This window comes from Zophobas morio, unplaced genomic scaffold (genome assembly GCF_036711695.1).
Source record: "Zophobas morio isolate AGI-343-1 ecotype UQ-CSIRO unplaced genomic scaffold, CSIRO_AGI_Zmor_V1 ptg000026l, whole genome shotgun sequence".
NCBI lineage: Eukaryota > Metazoa > Arthropoda > Insecta > Coleoptera > Tenebrionidae > Zophobas > Zophobas morio.
Window position 1 is genome coordinate 16,385,399 of NW_026972131.1, and position 25,475 is coordinate 16,410,873.

The window sequence follows — 25,475 nt, forward strand, 5'->3', positions numbered from 1 at the left end:
GAGAAGCTTTTCAGGAAACTGCTCGGACAGGTATTAAGATACTAAATCATAACGTAAAGCCCATAATGATGTTCGCATGCTACTCTGCACCTTGAGCCCGATATTTTGTCACGCGTGACCTGACCCTCGAACTACAACAATCGACATTTTCATTCAAGTGCAACGAACAGCGGCTGGTAAATTAAGTTTGCGCGTACGACGTATGTTCAAATCAACCGTGACGAAGGTGCGCTTGATGCTACATAAGCTTAATTGATTGGAGAAGGTTGATTGACGGGCTTACGTGAGCCGAAAATTATAATTTTTCTTATTAGTGGATTGAAGGGGGCGAGAAGTTCGTAACTTGTAAAGTTGATCCGTTGACGATCACTTTAATTTTTCTTTTCTTTTTGAAATTCTTTATTCTTCATGACTCATGTGACCCTTCCCACTTTGTTGGAAATAATATTTTCGTATTATTTCTAAAACAAAACGATCCTTTAAGAAATCGAAAACTTTGCCCCATTGAACCATTTTTGCTGACAGAGCAACGTCAACGTGCGCTGTTTCAGCGGTCTCAAATGTTGCCACCTCAGTATTGTCAAGCGAGAAAAGACAGATTTACGCGAACGTTTCCCTTCATTTTTATTTCTGCTGTGGAACTGCATTCAGCGAAAAGTGTCGAGTTGCAACCGAACTACAAATATTTGTTAGCATGGTTAGAACGTACGTGTAATTAGAAGTGCACGTATCCCTCGAGCTTCGCTCTTGTGTTTCCAACTCGAAAAACCGACGTCCGTGCGTCAAGCCTCTTTCTTCGTTTTTAATTGTGCCGTCGCGATGTTGTTGTAAGCTCGAGCGTGTTTTCTGTGCGTCCGTGCCCGACCTCCACGTGCTTTTGGTATGCTAATATAGCCATTATGAGTGTAACAACTCGCTCGGTAAAATAGACTGCTTAATGTATCCCGGTTTGAAGCAGCACTTACTGTTCCGCACCCCCGAGACTCGGGAACTAGCGACAAGGGACCACATTTTTTATTTTCATAGTTGGGATGCCTCATAAATTACGTTCAGCACATCCATGCGGCAAAAATTTAAATTAAGCCTCTTCCGAGGTTGCCGAGGAGTCGTGGTGAAACTTGACGTTGATAAGAGAGGTGGGAATTTTCGCGATAATGTTGATGTTAATTTGAATTATAGAAACGGGTGTTTTTATCAGGGGCTCGTATTTAAACGGAATTTTTAAGCACCAATGATCACAACCGTTTCGTTTGTCGGCGATACCCCTTTGTAGAGTTGTCTCTTGGAAAAATTGTAATTTGTGAAGGGGAAATGGGAACTCGCGAATCGTAAACAACTGTAAGAGAGTCTTAATTGTGTTATGTCGAAGTACTTAATATCGTATTACGGGCTTCTTGGCTGCTTTGTTTCGCTTTAACAGAAAGCCGGCTCAAATCGGAGATTGGATTTCAAAACAATTCGAGTTGTTAATAAGAACGCAAGGGTTGTTTTTATTAACTATAATGTCATCTTCTTGTCCGAGACGACAACGAATCGCGCTCATCACGTTCGCTAGTTGAAACTAATGAATAACCCAGATTCTATTAGCATCAAGTATGAATGATCGTATACTGAAGATGATAGTCTCGTGTTATCGATTTATTGACTGGTTCCCTGGAAGAAGTGCACCGACGGGCTGAGCTCGAATGATTGAAAATTGAATGAGAGCACGTCTGCCACAACCACACCGTTCGAACGAACGAAAAAAAACTTGACCCTCAACCGTCCGTGCACCTGATACTCCTTTGATATGTCAAAGAAACAACAACGAAGAAGAAAACTTTAGATCGCTTCCTCACTCTGTAAATTAATAATTTCGCCCTCGGAAATGTTGTAGCTGAATCTCTGCGCCATCCCTTCCGCCCTCAGATCGGCCCTTAGGTGGTTGTTAACGTGCATCTCGCTCGACGCGTTGCTGTAGTTCACCTGATGATCGCCCCTTGACCTCCACTTCCAACACACCAGCTTCGAGCCGACTTGACAGCAGCTCTGCAAGGTTTTCTTGAAAGCCACCCGGAATTCCCGATTGAAGTAGGCGTAGATTAGCGGATTCAATGCCGAGTTGAAGTAGCCGATCCAGAAAACTAGGGTGATTACCGACGGGGGACTGTAGCAGCGCTTGGAACCGCACAGAGACGTTATCACGTACCTGGAGGCGAAACAACTAATTATTAAACACAACACCTACGTTTTAAATAAACACACGCGCGAACACAAAGTACGCCGACGGGAATATTAACGTTTGGCGCAGTCGGCAGGATTCGATCTAGCGCCGGTTCACTATTAACGGGGAAAAGTTACGTAAGAAGTCGGGAATTTTGTCTGGCGCAAGTGTGGTATGATGAGTCTAACTCGCGCGTGTAATCCAATCTTGTTATGCACGTTGCCGACATTAGAGGTAATTGCATTATCAGCGAGGGAGAGTTTTACGTGTCTAAAGAAGTTTGCACAGAACGGCGATAAGTGAAATCTTCGACTTTGGGATTTGCTCATTTTCGTCCGGGATAAGAGATTGGAAGAATAATTACTTTGTAAAGATTAATGGATTAGCAATTTTAATTCGCAACTTTTAAAGAAATAGTCTGATGAATCGCTTCTGAAAAAGGCGGAATCAAACGAAAGAGTTATTCATTTCGGTCACCTCTCTCGACCCTCCCGCGAGCTTTAAGCTCGAGACGTACTTTTTTGGGAAACTTTTAAAACGTACCACAGAAAAAACGGAAGCCAGCATGCCAGGAAGGCCGACACGATGATGCCCAGCGTCCTGGCGGCTTTCCTTTCGCGTTTCATCTTACTACTTGTTCCCGGATCGGGCGTTTTTTCCGTAGCGAGTCCACCGTCTACAGATTGCCGGAGCGACGTGAGTCCTGCCGAAATACCGTTGATTTGCAGGTGTTTGTTGAGCAGCGCTGCCGCCACCTTGCTCCTGAAAAGCACAAAAAGAGGGAAAAAATGAACATCCCTTCGAATTTATTGCTGTAAACAGACGGTAAAAGGAGCAGCGGACAGGCGAATCTATTTTTACGTATCGGATGAGTTTCTTTTTGAAACAAAGCATCGAAGGCAGAAGCAAATTCGAGATAATCCATATTTCCGTTCTTCGGGGGGATGAGAGGGGGGGAGTTTACAAAGGGAAGCGTTTTCTGAGTAGGTGTTTACTTATCCGAATCAGAAGTGTCTATATTATTCGATATTCGCTTCGGTTCTCGTTATTAAAAGGTACGCAGGATTTATTTGTAAGCTTTGTTCGGCGCGAGTTTCCTTTTGAGATTTTTCAGGGTGAATAAATTAAATCTGGAACGAGAAAGTTAATTCAATTATTCCAACAATAGCGAAGTTGTTATTATTATTGCTATCGAGCGGGGGAGGAGCTCTTTCATAATAAATTACGTATCCGACAACTGGGATGACAGTGAAACCGGTCAAGGATTCGCTCGTGAAAAAGTAAAGCTCCGACAATAACGAAATTAAAATTCCCAAACGAGCTTTACCGAAATTGGTTTTCCGTTACCTGCTCGAAGAGGTGTGGGAAAAAATCTGTTTAAGATTAACATTGGTTTTCACTTTGCCGTGCTCGCCGACATGCGTGCCGTTCTAATTCGGGCAAATATTAGCAAAGCTCATTGTAGAATATTCATGGTTGTTGCGTTATGTGTGTTTTGTATGCGGCGTGGTTAACGTGACGGATATATTAGAAGGGTTGCTCGGTACCAAAATACTAAACAATTGTCCCGATCCTTCGGACAACTTTTATACATTACATCACGAACGTGCTACATATTTATCGCATGGAAAGCGTGCCATCGAATTCCGAACGCGTAGGGGTTTAACGTTTACCTTAAAGGATACGAGCGATTTGGCAAATATTTTTTCAGCTCTAAACTATCGGCATTTACAAGCATGATGAACCCGCTCGCTTTTATTGGCTACTCCTCGTCGAATTCAATTTGCAGCAACTGTCGCTGTTGTGTTTTATTTCGTACTCGTTTCAATGATGGAGGCGTTTGCGAGTGACGAATCATTCAACGACATGACGTGAGAGCAGTCTCGTTACTATGGCGCAGTCGGTGGGATTCATCAAGACGGTCAGGTCAGACCGTTACGTCTCAACTTAAGATACTTATTGCTCCTGCATATTTTACGGCCGGAGGCATGATTAATTTAATAGCTTGAGTGCTTCTGCTTAATGAGAGGGACCGTTAAGACTCAGGTATTCATGTGTCTTAATTAGCAGCGTTTTTTCCAAAGGTTTAACTCTAATTGCCGTCCAACCGTCCGCGAAAATCCCCGTCAGAGTCTCCGATTGACAACAAAACTGGGACGCCATCAAAACAATGAGTTAATTAATGTTTTAACTGTTTTTATCTAGATACAGATCGTATTGTTTACTAATGATGTCGCGGGGTCGTTCCTACTCAAAATGATTAATGATAACCTAGCTCCGGGACCGACTGAAAGCTCGTTTGCGATATCACCTCCACCCCCACCTTTTTTTTAGATGAAAATCGACGCCGTGGAATCAGACGTAAAAAACGCGTATTTTTATCAACACGAAATTGATATGACCAAAATTTTTAATATCATCCGCCTGTTTAACACGAGAGATCCCCCTAATGACGCTCGAAGATGTAAATGCAACACCTGAAAACTCCGGAATATTTTAGAGCGGCAACAGATGCTCGAGAATCGTCCGGAACATCTGCACCGATGCAAAGCTTTCACCCAGCTTTCCAAATTAATTATAACCTGGAATTGTCAACGAGGAAGTACGTCATGGTCGATCAGATCGAACCCTTTGTATTTCCCCCATTAAACAAAATGCCGCTTCGGTGGTGGTGGTAATTTCGCATGCAAGATGTTTTCCGGTCCGTTTGAAAGCTTTTCCACAACAATGCCGTGATACATTGCTCTTTTTGCATCGCTCTCCAAACAGCCTCATAAAACGGTCGTTGCCACATGACGTTTATTTATGGTTTGTCCATCATCGCGAAAGGATTTTAAACGCCCGCTTTGCATAGGAGGATGATATTCCACACCTGACAACGTCGTGAAGCTAACTTTGCGCATTTTTGAGGAAATACTCCATTTATTGGCAGTCGTGGGGTGTTACTGACGCTGCTGCTAAAGACGAACGAAAGAAGATGAAATTACGGGTTAACTGACAAATTTGGTGTAGCTTCTTAGGCGACTTTCGAAATACACAGGCAGAGATAATGAATGAAACTCCAAAAATGAGAAAGGAGTTGTTTATTGTTAGATCATATGGACGCCACGTGGTAGGGACGAGATTCTAATTCTCTGTTCACGAGTAAATTTATTTAAAACCCACTTTTCACAGTGCTAAAGAGAATTTTCAATATACATGAGAATTTGATACAAGATACACGGAATTTTCGATCACAAGGTTTCAAGGATAGTACAGAGTTTGCAAACGGAAAAGACCACATGGAGGATGTATAAATTGAACCAACATTAATTTTAAAAAGGTGTATTTTTTCGAGAGCGGTGCACTTTTTCAGACGCCTTGGACACATTTTTTATTGCGTAGAAAGGACGCAGAATGTTCAGAGCGTTTTTATTTTCATATTTATGGACACTTTTATGTTCGTAGTATTGAACAGGAAGTAATGTTTTTATAACTTGACGTCATATCAGATAACGGATGGAAAAGCTGGGAAAGGCGTAGAATTGATTTATTGCAGTATATCGATGCATTTTTAGGATTTCCACGGATGAAATTGCAACATTCCCGCCGAGAGAACTATGGAAGGCACATTGCACCTGCTATGTTATTTTGCGTGTCAAAAATGTTGCAGCGTTGCAGGATTTGTTGCAGTAATTTCCCCAGGGTGATTACTGGTTGCCTACCAATCCGCCGTTATTTAAATCATTGACCGAAATGTCTTTAAACGCGCCATTAAAACTGTTCGTTATTGCTAATTGCCCTGTTAGTATAACCATAACGTTATTAATTTTCCAAACTTGGTTATTTAGGTCCAAACCTCGAAGCAGCCACAATTAACATGTTCTGAAGAAGGGATAACTAAATTAATTATAATTGTGCGAATTTTCTCCATTTGATGTTTCTCGGAGCGAGCAATTCAATTAATTTTAATAATTAAAGTGCCTATGTTAGTAGCAGGCTGCGAGAATTCTTTTTTCAAATGTTCGATCATTTTGATTAAAAGCGAGTTTTCATTATTAAGATGAAAAAGTCGTGGGTCTAAATTCGTTGTGAAATAGGGTCTCTTATTCGGAGACCCCAACGGTTGCCGTCGCTGAAGCCCTGAGACGTCCGAAATTCCGGTTTTTTGTGTGACACATCAAAATTTCTGTCATGTGGGCGAAGTTAGGCAAGCTGTTGAATCCGACAAGAGCTCAAAGAGTGTTCTCGAAACATGTATCTTCGAATAATTCGAAGCAAGATATAGGACGGAGAGCCACCGCTTTGGCGACAGGGAGTGCTTTTATCTCGTATTTTTTCTTCTCCGGAAGGGAATGATTTAGTATGGAACCTCCTGTCTGAAATAATAAAACGCAGTTGAAAGTGAGGTTTGCTTAATTGGTGTTCTCGAAGTGTGGGGATTAGTTAGTTGGACCGCGCCATCTTTATTTGCCATAACCTCAATTACAAAATTAGTCATAAACGTCGTTGGGTAAAGTCCAGTCGAGACTACCGTTTGAATATTTAATGCTCTAAACCGGTCCTGACCGTTATTCGACGTAATTAACAAACAGAAGATGTTATTGTACAGCTGCCAACCCTGGACTAATTTAATTAAACAAAGGCTGATACGAATCTTCATTAAACTCGAAGTGATAAATCATTAAAGGCGTTGTAAATGTAGGTGCATTTTTCCGGCAGTTACGTTCGAAAAATGGAAGTTTTGAGGAGTCGTTAAGTTTTAATGAAGTTTTCGGAAACTCCGCGATCTCTCTCCGAGATTAATGGAAAAGTACACTCAAAACTCTCATAATTAGGTGTATAATTGTGTATAAAGTCTGTTTTAATTAATTGGCGTTTTTGCGCCTCTCTACGATTGTAGTCGCAAGAATCAGCCTGTGGCGCCGCGAAGCCGCCAAAAAAATTACGTTCAGCCTCTCCGCAGGAAAATGCACTTGAAAGGTTTTGCGAAAAATGTAATTCTTGATGGAATTCGTGTCTCGGCTATATCAAATATGCGGCGTATGCGCTCGTACATTATTAAAGTTGAACGTATTCATTTCCCTCGTGTATTTTACAAGTAGGGTAATTTGTCAACACGTGACGGTGTCGGTGGCAAGAGGCGTTGAAAGTAGACATAACAAGACCGCAGTCGGAGTGCCGAGGTCTTGGATTAGAGATGTATCTCGAGAACACAGTTGACCAAGCTTACAGTTCGCCGCAGACCTTTTATTTACGGCTGGGCCATTGTTCGGTCATCTCCAGACGTATTCAGGTGAGAGTAGATAACCCTGAGGGACTTCCCCCGACGTCGTCACAGTAATTGAAAAGAAAACACAGCCAAGAGAAGGAAAAGGAAAAACAACGCAGGGATAAATAAACATTGTATTATCCCAAATCGTCAGACGCATCTCGGTCTTCTCATCACTTTTTCGCATCGGGATCTGTTCAGTGAATTACGTTGTCATATCCTCATGCATTATGTAACTACATGTGATACCAGATGTTTAATTCAGCATTTACACTTGCCATCACCACTTTCAACATCGATCTCTGCCGTTAGTGATGCTCGGATGAATTAATTATAAATTTACGGAGCGTAAAGGAGAACAAAAAAAAGAAAAAACGCGTGCCACCGAATCGTATCGCGATTTGGATCGATCCGATTCCGTTTTCGGTGTAAATATTGAGTCGATGCTGTTTTCATGACGTGAAGGGACTGTTTCGGGGAATCATTTCCTTCGAGTTAACTTGATCGGGAGCTTGCACACGCTCCATCGAACAACATAAATAACGAACGGAGGCAGTTCGAATCCGTACATTCATTACAGGTTTGGGTGCTTTGTTTACGGGCTTGTCAAAGAGAACAAGCGTTATAATTGATAATTTGATGGGATATCTTGTAGCAAATGTAAAACGTAAAGATGTAGCTAAAATATATATATAATAAAGCCATCAGTTGTGCGCCAGTATAGACCTGGACAACTTGGACAATCTTGAAAAAACGTGATCTTTACTAAGCAAAAACTACAATATCTGCAGGCACAACCATCATACTTTTACTACATCGTACTGTGTATTGATTTCTCACTGGTGTCAAAAGTGAACAGTGATAGCAAGAAGTCTTCCTAAAATTCCCCTCGTAAATACACGTTACTACAAAACATAAAAATAACGATGGAAAATAAAATTAATAATAATAATAATGATGATATTCAGCAGGCTGTTGGCCCCGCGTTGGGCGCCAGATCTGCGCGCCATTTCGCCTCAGGTATGTTTATGAGATTTAAATTAAATTAACTCATAAATCCACTTAGAGCTGTCGTCGGTTGAACTTTGCCGTTCATTCGTGTGTTGGCGTGGGCTTTTATAAAGAAATAAAGCAATCTCATCAAAACTCCCGGTTTTAAAAATACATTACGACAGAATAACAAAGTGCCGTCTAATATTCCCGTCCTGACGCAGCTCTCCATTCACGCGACTTTTCCAATTAATCTCCAACAAAACGAATCAAACGCAAAACTCTCGCACTTTCGCTTCAATGCAGCGTGCATGAGCGGTCCACACCTGAAAGGCAACGTTGTAAATATAAGCGCAGGCTCGAAATTTTATCGGGGAACATGTCGACAAGTACTCTTTTGTTTTAAACAATGAACCGATACTAGGTCATCAACTTGAATATTTGCTGATTTTCACCTCGAAAAGGGTCAAAAACTTCTTTATTGATCTGGAAAAATGGAAATTCTTCTCGGACGGAGCTTATCGAGGATGCCATCGGAATATATTTTGGATTGTGCTTATACTAAAAATAAATCCCACAAGAAAGGTGGGTTCGGACGAGGGCTTCGTTTTGGGGTGGTGGTCATAAATATACATTAAAAACAAAACGTATTTGAAATACGTGGGGTGCAGGTGAAATTGAGCTGGAATGGATTCGCCTGTCTGGATATGCAACAATATGGTTAAACATTTATTAAAGTACGGACTCTTTTATAAACATTTATTCAGCTTTTGATGAAATGGATGGAATAACACGCCATGGACTAACTTTCACGGATGAAGGTTTTAAACTTTGTCGTGCTAATAAATTACATCCAGTAGTTAAATATTAGCATTCTGATCACATTGGAACTTTGAGGGGAATTTTAGTAAGGCTTGTTTAAGAATTTCTGTGGCAGCGCTTGCTTTGGTGGGCCCCAGGGATTTTTTATTTTTTAAAATACTTTCACCAGAGAAGGTAGGTACTTAATTATGTTTAATTTTAGGAGAAACTTGAAAGTGCTCGGCGTACAGTACCAACATCAGACAGCCCTGTAATAAAATCGTTCATCGCTCTTGACGTACACTATCCTTGTTGTATTCGCCGCACACATACAAATTTTTTACTAAATGCACGTTTTTTTATTGCGTAACGTGTAGTTAATTTAGCCGACACATCCTATTTCAGCTGTAATTATGGCCTCGTTTCAAAAGCTCCAAGCATTTGTAGGACCTTCAGATGTTGCCTCGAACTTTTAGTTCTTTTCCAGCTTCCGAACCCTTCCTTTCCAAATATTGAAACAGAGTTACTTTATTTCAAGATGATTAATGAAGCTCTGAGAGGCTGATGTTATTAAACCTACTTAGTCGATACTCGAGAACTTGTTATTTGAAATTTTAACAAAACCGATTTTACCTTAACTGGCAGTAATTTGGCTTGACCCTCGTCCCACAAGGGAACAATAAAGAAAAACCGTGCGTACTCGACCTCTGAAATATTGAAAGTTGTATCTTTGATCGTGTTTCAGCTTTGCGGTCGGGAGAGTTTCGGTGTTACGTGGAAACACAGGCAAGTCTGAAAATTCGTTAAATATTTCGTGGCTCGAATCTGTTGCCAAAGTTGTAATTTCAATCAGGATGATTGAAATTTGTGGGTACAGATAACGGTGGGCTAATGAAGCGTAAGGTGAATGGCGAGGTGTGTGAATATTGTTGAAATGTTTTATTCATGGCCCGTACGAATTTTGGATTTCGTAAAGGGGTTTGAATTATTAATGAACGATGAAAAATGTCTGCGATTTATTTAGTTTCTGTTTTGATTTAATTTGTGCTCGAAAAGGTTGTGAGCTTTTGCGTATTCTGATTTTAATTAAAAAAAAGTTAATCTCTTTCGGAGAAATTTCTTAATACTTAACAATGCGAGACTTTTCATTAAACTTCATTCAGTTCTATTGACGTTAATAAGATTTTTCATCGTGTTATAGCTTTAAAACGAAAATTGAAGCAAACGTTCAACTTTGAATTTTTATATTCATTAAATCGTCATACTTTGCATATTTTCACACGGAATTTGATGCCTGATAAATTAGTCAAAAAATGCCATTTAAAATGTAAATTAACATCCACACTGATTGGCATTAAAACGACGAAAAAGTTGCAGTTTTAGTACGGCGTTTGGAGCATTTTAATTAAAAACTTGCCATTAGGATAACTTAGTTCTTGAAGACTCATGTGCACATTGTCGAGAAGTGATCGCTACAGTCGAAACAATGCCATCACGTCGCCTTTTGTCCTTCGGTCTAGTTTTTTCCTCGTCGATTCAAAACTCTCGCCAAATTGCTTTGCTTTTTCTTTATTCTTCAATATCGATCGCGTCGCGCCGTGTTTTAACATAAACTTTCAACAGATTGTTAATTAGCAACCTTGTCTAAGTTGGCAAAAAGCGGGCGTCTTGCCTACGTCTCCAAAAGGCGATTATTTGAGCAAGAACTTCGTCTAGAAAAGGTGAAGCTCGAATCGTGTTGATACAGACTGTAGCTCTTTGATTCTCTCCTACTTGCAAATGGAATCGATTTAAACGGATGTCGAATTTGCCTTACGCCTGCATGTTTTGCTAAAGAGTTTTTAGAAAGCGTATTTACGAGCTTTAAAGGACGATCTCTTTTTGTAGTAGACGGATTTCCAGAAAAGATCATACCTGCAATCGTAATTGAATAATTGCACTGCTGGAGACACGACGACTGCGTACGTAATTCACTATAATGCAGTATAGGCAACCATCTTCGCACGTTTCGTGATGTATTTAATTAGTTAATATATGGTGATCTCGAAAACTAATAATTTTGTTCTGTGTGCTTTATATTTCGTGGCTTGTCAGACCTAATAGAGAATATTTAATTAAAGAAGACTGGTTGGCGGTTCGCTTTTGTTACAAAAGTCATTTAGGCAACAAACGGAAATTTTAAATTATTTTGCGTTGCGAGCAGACTGATCTTAAATAGAATATTCAGTAAGCAAACTTGAATGAAATGTCAGGATGTTGGGATTTCTATATTATTTGATGTCCTTCAAAGACGGATTTTGTGTAATGACTTTCACAATTAGTTTGATGTTGCAAAGAGAAATTAACAAACTCATAAAATTTGTTTTCTAATTGAATTTCGCCATTCGTAAGATATTTCCTAAGTTTGATAAAACCAAAATGATTACAATATTTTGTTCTCTTTTCGGACTTTCTGTTTTGGATTTTATAATTTTCGTAAAATTTCTTTCAAATACAAGCTCGATCGAATCATAAGAGTATTTTTTTTTCGTTTCGTTCTTCAACTATGTAACTCAAACCAAAATACGGGAAGCAAAAAACATTTAAACAAACTATTCTAAAAGTTGTGTGTTTGTTGGTTGAAGTTTATTAAATTTACATTAGCACAGATGCGCTCGTGATGAGGACAGAACTTTGTTTGAATAAATATCCGCTAGTGAATTTGATTCGAATCATAAAATAATTCTTTTGAGGGTAACGTTAATACGTGATATTTACATAAAATTTCCCCTTTATCGATTATGCATAAACGCCACCATAATAGCATCGCAGCAAAAAAAAATTATTGTAGTTTCACGTGCTGGAAGTGTAAGTAATAATAAAGTAGACCGACATAGGTCAGGTCGCGGCTTCTGGTAAAAGCAAGGCAATTTAAATGTAATACGTTTTGACTCATGTTTGTTGGTTCGGAAGCACGTTTACTAGCAATTTTGGCCAGACGCGGCCATTATTTCATAATTTACTTGAGCCGTGCCGTTTTATGGCACAATTAATACAGCATTTGGTTACAATACTCGTCAAAGCGAATTGAATGGGACAGGTCCATGAATAGTGGTGACCCGTAGATGTACAGCGAATTCTGTTTACTGTAAAAAGAGCAATATGCTGGTATGCACGAACTAACAAGCATAGTTTACAGCCGATGAAGATCAAAGGCTGTAGCCAGCATGGCTCTTGAAACGTCGTGTTTGCGGAGATATTAGGGCCGAACAAACTTACCAGCTGTTCAAGATTACTACTCTTACACTTATTACACGTAAAAGTCGGGATGAAGACTCGAAAGCCGAGGAGGGATTAATGGAGAGGCAATTACATCGATCGAAGAGTTTCAAAATGCAACGAAATTGCGTTTTTCGGCAGGAAAAATTAGCAAAGTTGGGCAGCGATTTTGTTGAATGTGAAAATATATGAGTCGAAGCGAAGTTGAAAAAGTTTGTCTCTCGAGGAACGACGAATTTTTCTTATTTCCTCGCGGACTCGTTACATCATTTTTGGTAGGGATGTCGGTAACAAAAAGGGGCTTTCGTATTTGTTCGAAGGGTGGTTAAAAATTTATGGTGGTTTTAAGAAAAGCACAACGAGAGGCAACGTTCGGGCCACGTAAAAAATTAAAAGAAAGAAGTTATCGGTTTTTGCTTTATGAAAGAAAGGGACGGTCGGGGGTTATTTGAACTTCTCGTTACGGGAATCACCGCTCTATTGTTTTTATTAAAACGAGCGTACCCAGGGAAAATATTTGCTTTTAGGGTTGTAGATCTACATTTTTCTGGTGAAATCTGGCGTTTACACAGAAGCTTCGGGCCGTGCTCGGAAACAATGCGTGAGAGCGAAATTTCGGACGAACATTAAAAATCGAACGTGTATTTATAATAGATTTTGGTTTGAAAGAGGGTCTTTTATTTTCGTGATCTGGGCTTATGTTGTATCAACTTGACTAAACAAGTCGCGCACTCAAGAGATTTTCCTGTCCTCTGTATCGACTGGGAACTTCTCCATTATTTATACGTGCAATATTCAAAGGTATAAACTTCATAATCCTGTTTCGCAGTATGCTCCAAACTCTATTCGATCGTAAAATTTCCCCAGAAAATAAATTCTCAATTTAGAAAAGGTCCTGTTTACGCTCCTCCCCGATCCCATTATTCAAATAAGAGTATTTTTCGCGATAGACTTTATGCGAAATCTCAAACGAATCCGTCGAATTTCCCCTAAGACAGAACGTAATTGCTGACGTCACGACATTTCTATACGCTCACAATCACGACTCCAATTAAATTACGACGGTATCTAGATATTTACAAATTCAGCTGAAACTGATGGATTGAAATTCAATTGAGTTTGTTTAAAAAAAAATCCCTTCGTGCGAACAGCGATTACGATATATGTCCGGCCAGAGGGGGATGTGTGATGTTCGGGATAAGTTTTTTCTTTTTTTTTCCGAGCGTTTTTTGAACTTTTGTCGCGAGGAAAAATTCCACTTTGCTATCTCTATAAGGCCGAAATACATTTAGGAGATAATCTCACTTCTACGTGTCTCATCGATTACGTTCCGATGACGAAAAATAAGTTAAGAGACAAAACCGCTAGAGAGTAAAATATAAGTTATGGAATACCCCCAGGACTTGTAACCTTATTTCAGAAACGAATAGCTTTCTTTGCTCGAGTCAAGTGATCTAAACTAATATTTACTTAGTGGGTTTGCGATCAGATATTATTTAATAGTGCCAACCGTAATTATTTCAGTCAACAGTTTAATAAAACCAATTTAGATGGCGCGGCGAGCTCGCTCTCCCTAGTCGCTCTCCACCGGTTCCACTGCATACCTATAGCGAGGACGCCCCGGGCACGAAACCTAATAAAGGCCACTCCAGAAGCTCATTTCTTACGTTGGTAGGATGGTGAAAGACGCAAATCAAAGAAAATCATGACATTAACATGCAAATTAAAAGTTGGTTTCATTTGCTTTGTGCGTGGAGCAACATTTTCGACGAACAGCTGCCAATCTGTCCATAAACGTGTCTAGGTCTAGCTGAAGACTGTCACCGTATTTGGCTTTTGCTGTCTGGGTGCATTTTTTTTTTTTAACATGTAATCCCGGAAACTATCAAATTACAGCCAGTTTGTTTCAGTTATTAACAAAATTTTGATACGACGCTAAACATTTATTTAAGGATTATAGACTATAGAGCATTAATAAAAGTTGGTTTACTTTCGCTTTCCGAAGATTTGATGCTTTCATCACAAAAAAGGTAAATAAATTTTTGTCGAAAAATACTCCCGAGACGCATGCGGTGGCAGTTACCGGCAGCCGGTTCAATATTTACTTCTACATTGTTTTTGATTTTGTAAAGCTAGGAAGTTTTATGCCCGTATCAGGTGGATGGCTGTGTCGGGTGGAGAATTTCTCGACTTGAGCTTTAGATACGAGTTTTTAAAAATAATGATAAACCCATTTTGCGACAAGCGCCCTCCCTTAGTCACCCCGGTTCGAATTTATGGTTGGTTTCTCGAACATAATGGCTGTCTTTTTTAATCTGTTTCCGCCACACAATGAAATGTGTCAGTGATATCAATAGAATCGCTCGGTGATAACATTCTCCCTCTATCTAACCGGATAAAAGCTTCACCGAGAACAGATTAAATTATTCAGGCTTTTCCTAAATCAGAAGAAATCCATCCGGGTTAACGAAAGCTGCCACAGTTTTTAATTTGTCTGGATTAGTTGATCTAAGAGCGGTTTCACTTCATCCGGATTTTTACTGGATTTCGTACTCCGGAGACACCAGTTTTCAGTTTTCTAGTAATCGATAGTTGAGGTCGCATTTTTCCCGTCATTAATACAGGTGAAACTTCAGTAATTGACAAGTTTACAATATGGAGGAGTTTCCGTTGTGTTCTCTCCGGTTTAATTACTCTTTGATCCGACGAGACTATGCCTATTCATGAATATTAATCGCCTGTATTGTTTTCGGTGTCTACGGGAGTATCGCACTCGCAAAAACTCACTTTTACTCTAGGATTAATGGAAATAAATATAACACGAGATTTTCCTTTTCGACTCGATTGCTCATGAATCGCCGACTAATTAAAGCTGTTATCGTGAAGCGTCCCGGTACAAGGAAATTGAGGCTTTCAATTTATAATACAATTAACGATAATGAGGCATTGTTTTGCAATAATATCAGTGGAAGCGGAATTAAATCGCGTCGGAGCCGTTTTGCAGCATCAGCTATTTCGAAGAACTCGTGGGAAACGTCACAATATTTCTAAACGTGTTTATATGTTGATTTTCGATAATTACTTTTGCGTGTGGATTCACCGCAAGTTTGGTTCTGTATCGTTTCCAGCTTTGTAAACATTGTAGACAAGAGGCATTGCGGAACGAGACACGAGGGGTTTTTTGAAATGGAAAAAAGTCAAAGAGAGTTTCTGCTGCTGAAATGTTTGACTTTTGCTTTCATCAGCGGACGTTGACAAAGGTGAAGTTGCAAAGTGTTTTTTCGATACATACAATTTGATGTATATTGCTTTTTTAAATTTTTATGTTGTTTTATATATTTTATAGATCCTACAGAATCTTTTAGAGTTTTTTTCCGACGAGAAGAAAAACAACGTGCGATTAAAGACCTACATCAAACGTAGATAAGTATACTAAAACTACGAACGATGCGTCAGACTGAAATTTTCCTAACCTATGCGCATATTTTATACAATAACAATAATATGTATTATATGTTTGTATTAATCCCGAAACGACATTGTTGCGTCGCGTTACATCTGCATCACGTGATATGTTATAAGAGGTTGTCTATTTCGGTGTCCCTGTGTCTTTATCCCCACGAATCTAAGTGTCATCACCTCGTATTCTCCTAAATCCCTACCTCCGCAATATTCAATTTCCCTTTTTGTATGGAGAATGCAGATATTGTGTTACTCATGATTGAAACATTACCATAACTCCCTCGAGGATCCACTCTCAGGGAATTACGCAATGTCGGTATGAATTTACATCAAATTTCCCAAACAGACTTATTGGAATGTTGAAGAGGCACGAATTATACGAAATAAGAATTCTCTCCTGTTCTCCACACTCTTTATTAGTTTTCAATGAAAGAGCTCCAAGGAAACCGCAATTCGAAAACGAAAGCAATCTCGCCTTTTTAATATCAAATTGAGACGTAGGTATACATTTAAAAGAGACCTGTTTCTGCCTTCGAAAAAAATTTAATATTGAACACGTCGCCGCGACACGGTGTGTGCATAAATCGACGAGGGAACGCATCTTACCGGTAGAGCATCCTCTCCTGCCTATCTGCCTCCACATAAATTCTGTAGTACATGAATATCATGACCATTCCGGGCACCCAGAAGCTGACGCTCGACGAAATTACCGAATAGGCCCTGTTGACCGTAAAAGTGCACACGTAAGGGTGCCTTCTCCTGAACTGTAGATGTTCCTCGGTGGTGTACCACTCCATGAAGATGGGCAAAAAGGACACGAGCGCCGGACTGCACCATACGACCGCTAGCATGACCGCGAGTCTCGCGTTGGTCATGATCAAGGGATAGTCCAAGGGCTGCACGATCGCGTAGTACCTGTCCACACTGATACAGCACAGGTGCAGGATCGACGCGGTCGAAAAATAAACGTCCAGCGAATTCCACACGTCACACATGAAATAGCCGAATATCCATCGACCGCCGGTAATCTCGACACTGAAATTAAAACACATGGCCCATATAGCGACCAGCATGTCGGCCAGAGCTAAGCTCACGACGAAATAGTTGGTGATGACCCTCAGCTTGCGGTGTCGCATCACTGAAACTATCACTAGCAAGTTGCCGAAGAGGGCGGCGATTATTATGAGGACCATCACCGTGGTCTTTAACGTCAAGAGGAAGCAGAGGAGCCAAGAGTTGGCGGGCCATGTCTGGCCGAATCCGTAGACGTAGTTGTTGGAGATGTGGATCGACGTTTCGTTCGGGCCGTCGCTGGAGTTCTTCGGGGACGACTGGGTCACCAGGTCCGTGATGACGAGGATCTTGTTCATGGTGGGTCTAAGTGACGAAGTACATCTGAAATTTCAAATAAAGCTACATACACTCTCCTCGACCCGTTTCATCGGGCAATTAAACTTCGATACGATCGCTTAATAAAACTTTTATACCGCCACTAAAATATCCGTCCAAATTTAGACACAACGTTTATAAATATGTTAGTTCTGTTTCATTGATTTATTGCGATCGCAGCTGCAGTACTGAATAATGAACTTTTCCCGCGCCATTTCAATGGAAATTCGTGAAACGGTTTTGGACTTACGGTGGAAATCCGACTCGGCACGTGGAAAAGGTTCCTTGAATGTGCTGAAAAGTCGTCGCGTGACGATCTCCGGTGCACCGGAGGATGGTAGTTTTTGATCGGCAACGCGCGTCAAACTGTACTGTTTAGGGGTAACTCTGAGCTTTTCGCGGCTTTGCGGCGAAGCAAGCGACCTCTTATGGAAGCGCGAGTTTTCCACCACCCACCTGAACATCGTTCGGTTATTACCTGTTACATTATTTGGGGTTTTTTTGTGTGGGAAATCTGGCATTAACGCGGTATGGAGAGAGGGTGGTTGGCGATAGCACTGGCAGGTGTTGGAGGAGAAGGGCAAACATCATATTTCACATTTACGATTTTCGAGGGAATGAAATCGAAAGTGACGAATACAAGTTTCGGATGTGTGTTATTTACGCGTTTGTTTGAACGGGTGGATTTCTGTGTTTGTAAAGCGTAGATGCGTTATTAAAAATCGGTAATCACCATACGTGAATGATTGCGTGAGTAATGAAAGTACTGCTAATGGGTTTTTGATGGCATACGCGACATTGTTATAATGTAAGTCACTAAAATATATTACTAAGTTGGGTAATATAATAAAACCGTTAAAATGTAAATTAATAAAAACGATGTGCTCATAAATTGGAAAATATGATTATGGCGCTAATTTTCCTTTAGTTGCGGTTTATGTGCCATCTGACGGTTGTTTCTAACGCCCAATCTACTTCAAAAAAGAATAGTCTTACGGAAAGTAGCGAGGGGTGCTGCCACCTATGAGCCAGGAGAGAGAGGAGAGCGTCAATTGCCACTTTAGTCGAGAGTGTAAACTGTACCGGTTTGTAATTAATTCTGCAATCGGTTTCTTTTCTGATGGTTCGTCTTTTGTCTCAAAAGACATCTGCTTCCTATTTTATGACGTTGGAAGTTCTCTTATAATAAAATTTTTAGAGCTTTAACTTTTATCTAGATTCTAAAAAAACAGAAATCTTTACGATTTTGCTCTGATTATTTTGTCGTTAAATTCAGATTTGTATTTTTATGGTTACGATTATTTTATCTGGAGTATATTTTTTATCGCTTCGACCACTTTCTAAAGTACGATTATTTTTTTAGGCAGTGAGGCTGAGAGTAGTGTTTTTTTCTTAGGTTTTTTTCCTAATTCAATTTGTGTTAAAATGGGTTACTTGTTTTTTTTCTCTCAAATTTAGTTACATAATATTCTTCATCGGAAACTTACTACTTTTTTAAATTTTTTCTAGATTTAGTGCTTCTAATGCCTTCGTAATACTTGTACAGTTATAAAGTATACCCCATATGAATAAAAATAGTACATTATTCGAGTGATACTTAGCTTAGCTTTACAATTTCTTTACCCATTCATATTTACAATGGGGCTGCTATATGTAACTTCCATCGTTCAATATTTCGACAATTTTACCTCTTGGCTAATTTCTTATTATTTTTTTTTAATATTCAGTTTTCAAATTCAAATAAAAAAATATGTAATTCTGAGGCACATCAGTTTTTCCGCTTTTTACAGCCGCATTTATTCGTTCTTTGTACTCGTACATTTTTCGTTGCGATATTACTTTATTAATTCCGTACCAATAAGAAAAGTAATAACGGTATAACACAATTGAAATGCTTTTTAAAATAAAAGTCCTTCGTAATGTTCTCCCGTCGTCTTCAACAAATCCTACCTGAACCTTGTTCCGTCTCTCTGTTCGGCGTTCCCTCAAGTTTTCGTAACGATCCAACTTTCTAAATTTTTATACTTGCATTTATTTAATATTTTATGAAATATGGAAGTCGTACACATAAGGGAAAGTTGTATTTGCCTAAGAAATTTTATCGAGGGGAATCGTTGTGGAGAAAACAAACAAGCCACAAAACGGCAGATTCAACAAACAATATATTTGCAGTATATTTTTATACATGACATGTAACACGAATGATAATTACTTGATGACATTCGACATAAAACTCGTTACAAAATAGGCCTACAAGATTGTCTCTGCCTTTTTTACAATATACATCTAGACAACAAACTAATAAAAAATATAAACATATAAAAACAATTTATTGTACCGTGTAAATGTTTGGTTTCGGCTTAATAACGATAATATCGTTTGAAAAAAAAACGTGTTGCTTAACAAGTAACAGTGCTTGAGCATTCGGAGCTTCGCTGTGGTTACTGTTAGATGCCGAAAAGAGAACTCACATTTGAATACAAAATTGTCTCTTGAGAAATTTGTTTGCGTATCAATTTGGAACGGAAACGCTAACAACTTGCGGGGTTTTTTTCCACAGAAATTACACGTATGAAAGGAGATGATTAAATTTTTTATGAGATCTTGCGGTTTCGATTCCCAACAGTAACTTTCTAGACAAGGAAATGTTTCAAACGGTAGTCTTGAGCAAAAGAAAATCAGAAGGAAGACGCAAAACACATTAACTACTCGAAAACAAAGAGTACATTCAACGTACAATAGCTATATAGGCTCTTATTTACAAAATTAAAATCACATCTTCGTATCACACATTCGTATAACAAACTATATACAGCCAATCAAATCAAACTTTATTGTAATATCACAGAAACTAGTGATTTTTTCGGTTGGGAACGAGCTTTTACGTATTTGTGTCCTTGAGTACGTGGCGAAATCCAAAAGTCTTTACTTATTGCTTTTGTATACGGGGCGTTTGGCCCCGCCTGGAATGGTGCGCTTCTATTGCCTGTAATTTGAACAGTTCGTCGAGTCGTTGCTTCGGATAATAACGGATGACGCGAAACGTTCGGATCTGAATCCGGCGAACGCTGCAGCTTGCCAAAAAAGCAACGGGTCCAGTACGGAACCTTGACGCACAATAGTTCTTGCTTGGAACGAATTAGGTATACGTAGCTTGGATTCTACGTTTATTATTGGTAATTATTATAACAGTGTTCGCTTGGATTCAGGTCCCGTTTGCGCCACAACCCTGTATATGTCAAATTAACGTAACGATTTGATCCGGAACGAGGATAAGGAGAAGAAAAACCGAAAAATCAATTTCCACCCTCCCGGATTAAGTCGGGGTGGTTCGACTGCTGAAATTTGATTATTACTTGTTCGTATGGAGATGAAAGCTGCATTTTAAAGCTTTTTCTATACAACAATAACGTTGCGACTTTTTTCTCTAACAGAAGCTGCTTGTGCCCCGGCTTATTAGAGTTTCTCGTCTTGGTAAGCCGGCGACGAGTCTTGCGGCTAAAGGAACCTTGCCGGGTTTTTCCAGCACGTGAAGCAGCAAGGCATGGCGCATAGTAGAGTGTCTTTGAAAGCTTCTCGGAAGTCCCGGTTAAAGTAGGCGTAAATCAACGGATTCAGGGCCGAATTGAAGTAACCAACCCAGAACAACATGCCGATTAACCAGTCGGGGGTGGGGCAGAGGTCGTCGCCGCAGAGGGTTGTTATCACGTACCTGTTGGACAGAAAAAACAATTGAGAAGAGCTACGACAAAAAGTTAACTTTGCAAACAGGGCCAATACTTGTGGTCAAGCCTTTTTGTTTTTAGTTGCGAGTCACGATATAATGTTTCGAAAGGGCAACCGTGACAAGGTGATTTATTTTTTCATGTGGTTAAAGTAATAAAATTTGGTGTAGCGCGGAGTCTGAAACTGGATTTATGCTACCCGTTTTGTGTTCTAGTAAAAATGTTAAATGCCGCTTGTCATGAATCGCCGATTTCGACTTTTCGTCTATTCGAACGCAAAATGAAAACGCAAACCCCGTCAAATCTAATTATAACCGGGCTGACTTGTTTGCATCTACCAAATTTAATCAAGGATGTGCCAATTAGTGATCGAGCTGTAATATGCACGACTACGAAAAATACATTTACTATTTCCCACGTCGTGCATTTTCTTCTAAGGAAAATTGTGTAGAGATACAGGTAGTTCACATCTGCGCCCAGTTTTTTTCTCGTCGCAAAGTGATTTCTTTATCGATGCTGCGCATTAGCTATTTACTAAATATGAAAATTTGTCCCGCAACCAACCTATACTGAATGAGCAGTTCCACTCCAAATTTAAAAAATATCAACTGTGTCAGACAATATCCGCATTACGCTTATTATTCAGACAAACCGACGCTCCCTCTGCGCGCAGAAACATAAAAATGTTCCTCGAATAGCACACAGATAACTTTTTCGCCTTCAGCTTTTTCGGCAAACTTTACCACCTGCAAACTCAAACTCAAGATAAACCGCCTTCTCTATTAACGGAGGAAAACCCCAAGATTAACTACCGCAGTAAGGAAAGCTACATTAGACAAATTGGCCGTTCCATCGAACGCAGAATTAAACAACACTCCTGACTTACTCCGATATACAAAACACAAACCTCTTCCGTAAAAATATGGCTCTCATTGATCACTCCTGCTCGCAGAAAGAGCGTCATCATCATAATACAATTCGCGTCGTCAAATAAACATTTACGGAATATGTCACAATAACAATGCGAAATGATTTATCAACTGGTGCGAAATTTCCCTGTGTACACTAGGGTAGTTTCATCCCTTTGAATGGTAATCGAATCAGCGTTTATATAACGTATGCAAATTTCTGCAGTGATCGCGCGTTTGCTCAGATAATAGCTAGTGGAAACCTGACAAGTCAGTTCTTTGTTGTGATTACTCCGTGGAGAAAATAGAATTGACAAGAAAATCGAAAGGGGTTTCTGATAAGCCTGCAAAGCCTCCCTGCGAGTGGAAGCACTTTTACCTTTCGAAGTTTGATCGACGGAACTCGCACGAGTAAAATTGACTTTTCGAGTGATTAGCAAAGAGAGAAATTTATTGCAGCAGCACGAAATTTTGCAATAAGAAAAAGTCGACGGATTCGGTAACATTTCAATAAAAGTCTGTTTTCCTTCTTCCCATATTATTTTTTGTTGTAGGTGGAAGACGGGCGCAGATGTCGACTTTATTGAAACAGACTTGTTCGATTGTGTACGTTGCAACCGAGCCAACAATAATTTATTAAAAGCTACAGATTTTTAGGCGAAGACGCTAATGTAAAATCGATCGCGTTGTTTATACATTTTTGTGCGTCAACCCTTTTCGCCTAATAATAATCAAACGTTAATGATGCCTTCAATCTCCTTTAATTCCTTAACGAATTGAGGGGCGGCGTAAATTGGTTTTCACCTAAAATAAATACAGATTTCGGAGCTATGAAATTACGCGGAATGAATTTATTAAAACTGAGCATTAGTCCGACAATTTTCGCACTTTCCCAGGGGGGAGGGGGACTAAATCGTCAATCGCGACGTTGGCAAAATATAGTGTCAGTGCGGGCACAGTAAACATCGAACGATGTTTGACTTTCTACGATCCATACAAAAGTTGTGACTTTATTAATACAACAGCTTCGTGAATGTTATAAAATTAGAAACTGGAAACGCGCTTTGTTTACTCCAACTTTCGACACTGCTGTATTTGTTTTAACTGACCCATTACCAGGAGTTTTGTAAACAGTTCTGTGCATTGTCCATTGAATTCGTTGCATTTCTACACAAAACGTGTACCCAAAGCACCACCAAGCGTAAAATACCGCATGCATTTACAAAATTTAGACTCATTCGCTTAATTAATCGATGGGATATTCTCGGTTGGCATTATTAACCCATGCCTACGCTCGGGGACTTCCAAGTCATTAGGTTGCGATTTTGCGTATAAGCTTTGTTTGGGGGCTCGAAGCTCGTCTCCTATAAATAACATCAACTAGATCGATTTCGATGCAACGGCGTGCATAAGAATTGTTGAGGTAGAGGTAAAAGTTTAATGGGGCTAACTTTCCTAATCTCCCATCTAACAAACTGTGAAGTTCTCAAGGGGTTTCTGGAGCGTACAAATTTGATTTGTGTCCATTTCGCCATTGTCTTTGTGGTAGAGAAAATGTGTAGAAGCAGAAATAAGAAAACTAAGCCGAGAGGATCGACTTGAGACCTTGCTGGCTAATCATCACAAAGAGTTTGTCGGAGAATTGATATCTGGAAATCTCCGACAAATCTTTGTTTGAAAGAGCCATGTTTATTTAACTTATTAGAAAAACTGACAAAAATCACAAAGGAAACGAGATCCTGAGAAGCGGGCGTTTTTCTTGTACTGGGGTGCGTTGAGAAAATCAGAGCAGTAGTGTTTGATTTATGTTTTTTTTTTTGCTTTAATGTAGCATGCCGTTTCTACGTTTGGAAAGACATTGATACTGCTAGATAATAATAGAGCATTTTGCTTAAAACCTTAATCCAAATTCTTACATATCTGAAGCTCTGCCTTAAAACTAACATAAAGCCCGTTAATATCGAGCTGCCGTTGTTGAAGAATCATCGTTTCGCCCGGGTTATTGAAAACGTGTTTCCTGGCAAGATACTTAGTGCATAACATTGTATAATAACGTTTTTACTTAATCGGCGTAAGCTCCGCCAGTCTAGAGGATATTAATTGCAAAAGTGATTAAATCCTTTCAGGTTTTAAACCTAATTCGTTCTACACCATCCAGTTTACGACCGTTTACGTTTTTTGTTTGTTTGTAGTACGTGCTGAAAGGAAATTAGGGTAATTAGATAGTCGGTAAACCATTTATGAAGCGGGGCTTTCCCCCGACTATTTTCCGGCATCCGCCACTTTTTCTATTTTCCGCAACTCATCTAATTTTAGTCTAAGCTTACAACAACAGACATCACGAAGCTCCGCGAAATCTCTCATCGGGCCCTCCATTGTGCACAACCACTCCAACCGAATCTTCTTCCGGCCAAAGCCCTTTGAAATGGTTAGGTATGATACGTCGATTGTGATTTACACAGCGTCGCATCCTCATTGATCAAAGCTCTGGGTAATTAGCTCGTCGGGCTCCCATCAGACTATCTCGTCCTGATTGATGGCCGAGATTTATTTAAGAATATTCGGCGACCTAATACGTCTTTACGTCTCCGGAGGTTATCGGAGCTTTCTGTGTAAGTCGCTCCGGGGAGAAAAAGTGCGAGCTTATATATTTTAAGCTCGAGGGTGTTACGACGAAATTCGAAAAAGCCCTCTTTGTGTACGGCCGCGGTTTTTGCGACCCATAGGTCTTTGTGTGAGAGATATTTTGTGACTACTTACCATAAGAAAAAGGGAAGCCAGCATAACATGAAAGCGCCCATTATTATGCCCAGCGTGCGAGCGGCCTTGTGCTCAGCTCTCCAACTCTTCGACTGTTGCCGGATGGAGGTTCCTGGAACGAAAGAGAAGGATTAAATTTCGCTACAAAATTCAGCGTCAGAATTATCTAGCATGAAAGCTTCGAAATTATAGATTTCTGATATTCATCGCGTCTAATTAACACTGCTTTGGATTCTTCAAACTTTAAAGCAAATTTATACATCAGAATCACTGTTAACGAGCCTGGCGCTTAAAGGAATACAAACTCGTCTGAACTTATTTTAATCGAAATGCTTACAAAACAAGCGCTATCGACGAGTTCGATATCCTGTGTAGGTATATAGGTACTTTTGGCGATATCCTGTTGATTTTTGAAGGTATATAAGGAGAGATGAGAGAAACATAACGACATTTACGCAGATTTTTAGACGGTTATGGTGTAATTGTTACAATTGAGCCCTCCGTCTTCGTTTTTGTAGAACAAGAGCCGCGAAATTTTCCTCCATGCCTTTTTTAAGTCCTGATATTTTGTCAATTACGCCGGCTATATCAATTACTCCCCGAAATGATGCGGACTGTTTTCAAGAGCAAAATTGAGTTTTGGCGAAGTTTTTAACGAGCTCCGGCCGAGCATTCGTATCCATTTTCTGGCCCTGATCGTGTTATACAATTAGAGCTAAAAACAGACG

At 39.8% G+C, this 25,475-nt stretch overlaps 2 protein-coding genes across 2 annotated transcripts in view; both read right to left on the reverse strand.

The window, feature by feature from the left end:
* Positions 1-1,313: 1,313 nt before the first annotated feature.
* Positions 1,314-17,684, reverse strand: LOC135136425 (octopamine receptor beta-1R-like). The gene is made up of 4 exons (XM_064065681.1): positions 17,605-17,684; positions 16,572-17,360; positions 2,747-2,965; positions 1,314-2,188 (listed from the first exon to the last, which is right to left on the reverse strand). Exons 2-4 carry the CDS (start codon positions 17,333-17,335, stop codon positions 1,822-1,824), a joined length of 1,350 nt encoding a protein of 449 aa, XP_063921751.1. The 5' UTR covers positions 17,336-17,360; positions 17,605-17,684; the 3' UTR covers positions 1,314-1,821.
* Positions 17,685-19,570: 1,886 nt separating this feature from the next.
* The window catches only part of LOC135136426 (octopamine receptor beta-3R-like), a 30,639-nt gene continuing 24,734 nt past the window's right edge, over positions 19,571-25,475 (reverse strand). The window contains exons 3-4 of the mRNA XM_064065682.1: positions 24,748-24,859; positions 19,571-21,066 (exon numbers count right to left, since the gene is read on the reverse strand). Coding sequence (XP_063921752.1) covers positions 20,853-21,066; positions 24,748-24,859 — 326 coding nt within the window. The 3' untranslated portion in view covers positions 19,571-20,852. The remainder of the gene's footprint in view (positions 21,067-24,747; positions 24,860-25,475) is intronic.

Coding starts and splice junctions, on each gene's coding strand:
- LOC135136425 (XM_064065681.1), bottom strand. CDS start 17,335: ATGAACAAGATCCTCGTCATCACGGACCTGGTGACCCAGTCGTCCCCG. Junction 2,966..16,571: donor CAGGAGAGGATGCTCTACCG/GTAAGATGCGTT, acceptor TGTGCTTTTCAG/GAGCAAGGTGGCGGCAGCGC. Junction 2,189..2,746: donor TGGCTTCCGTTTTTTCTGTG/GTACGTTTTAAA, acceptor TTTCGCCTCCAG/GTACGTGATAACGTCTCTGT.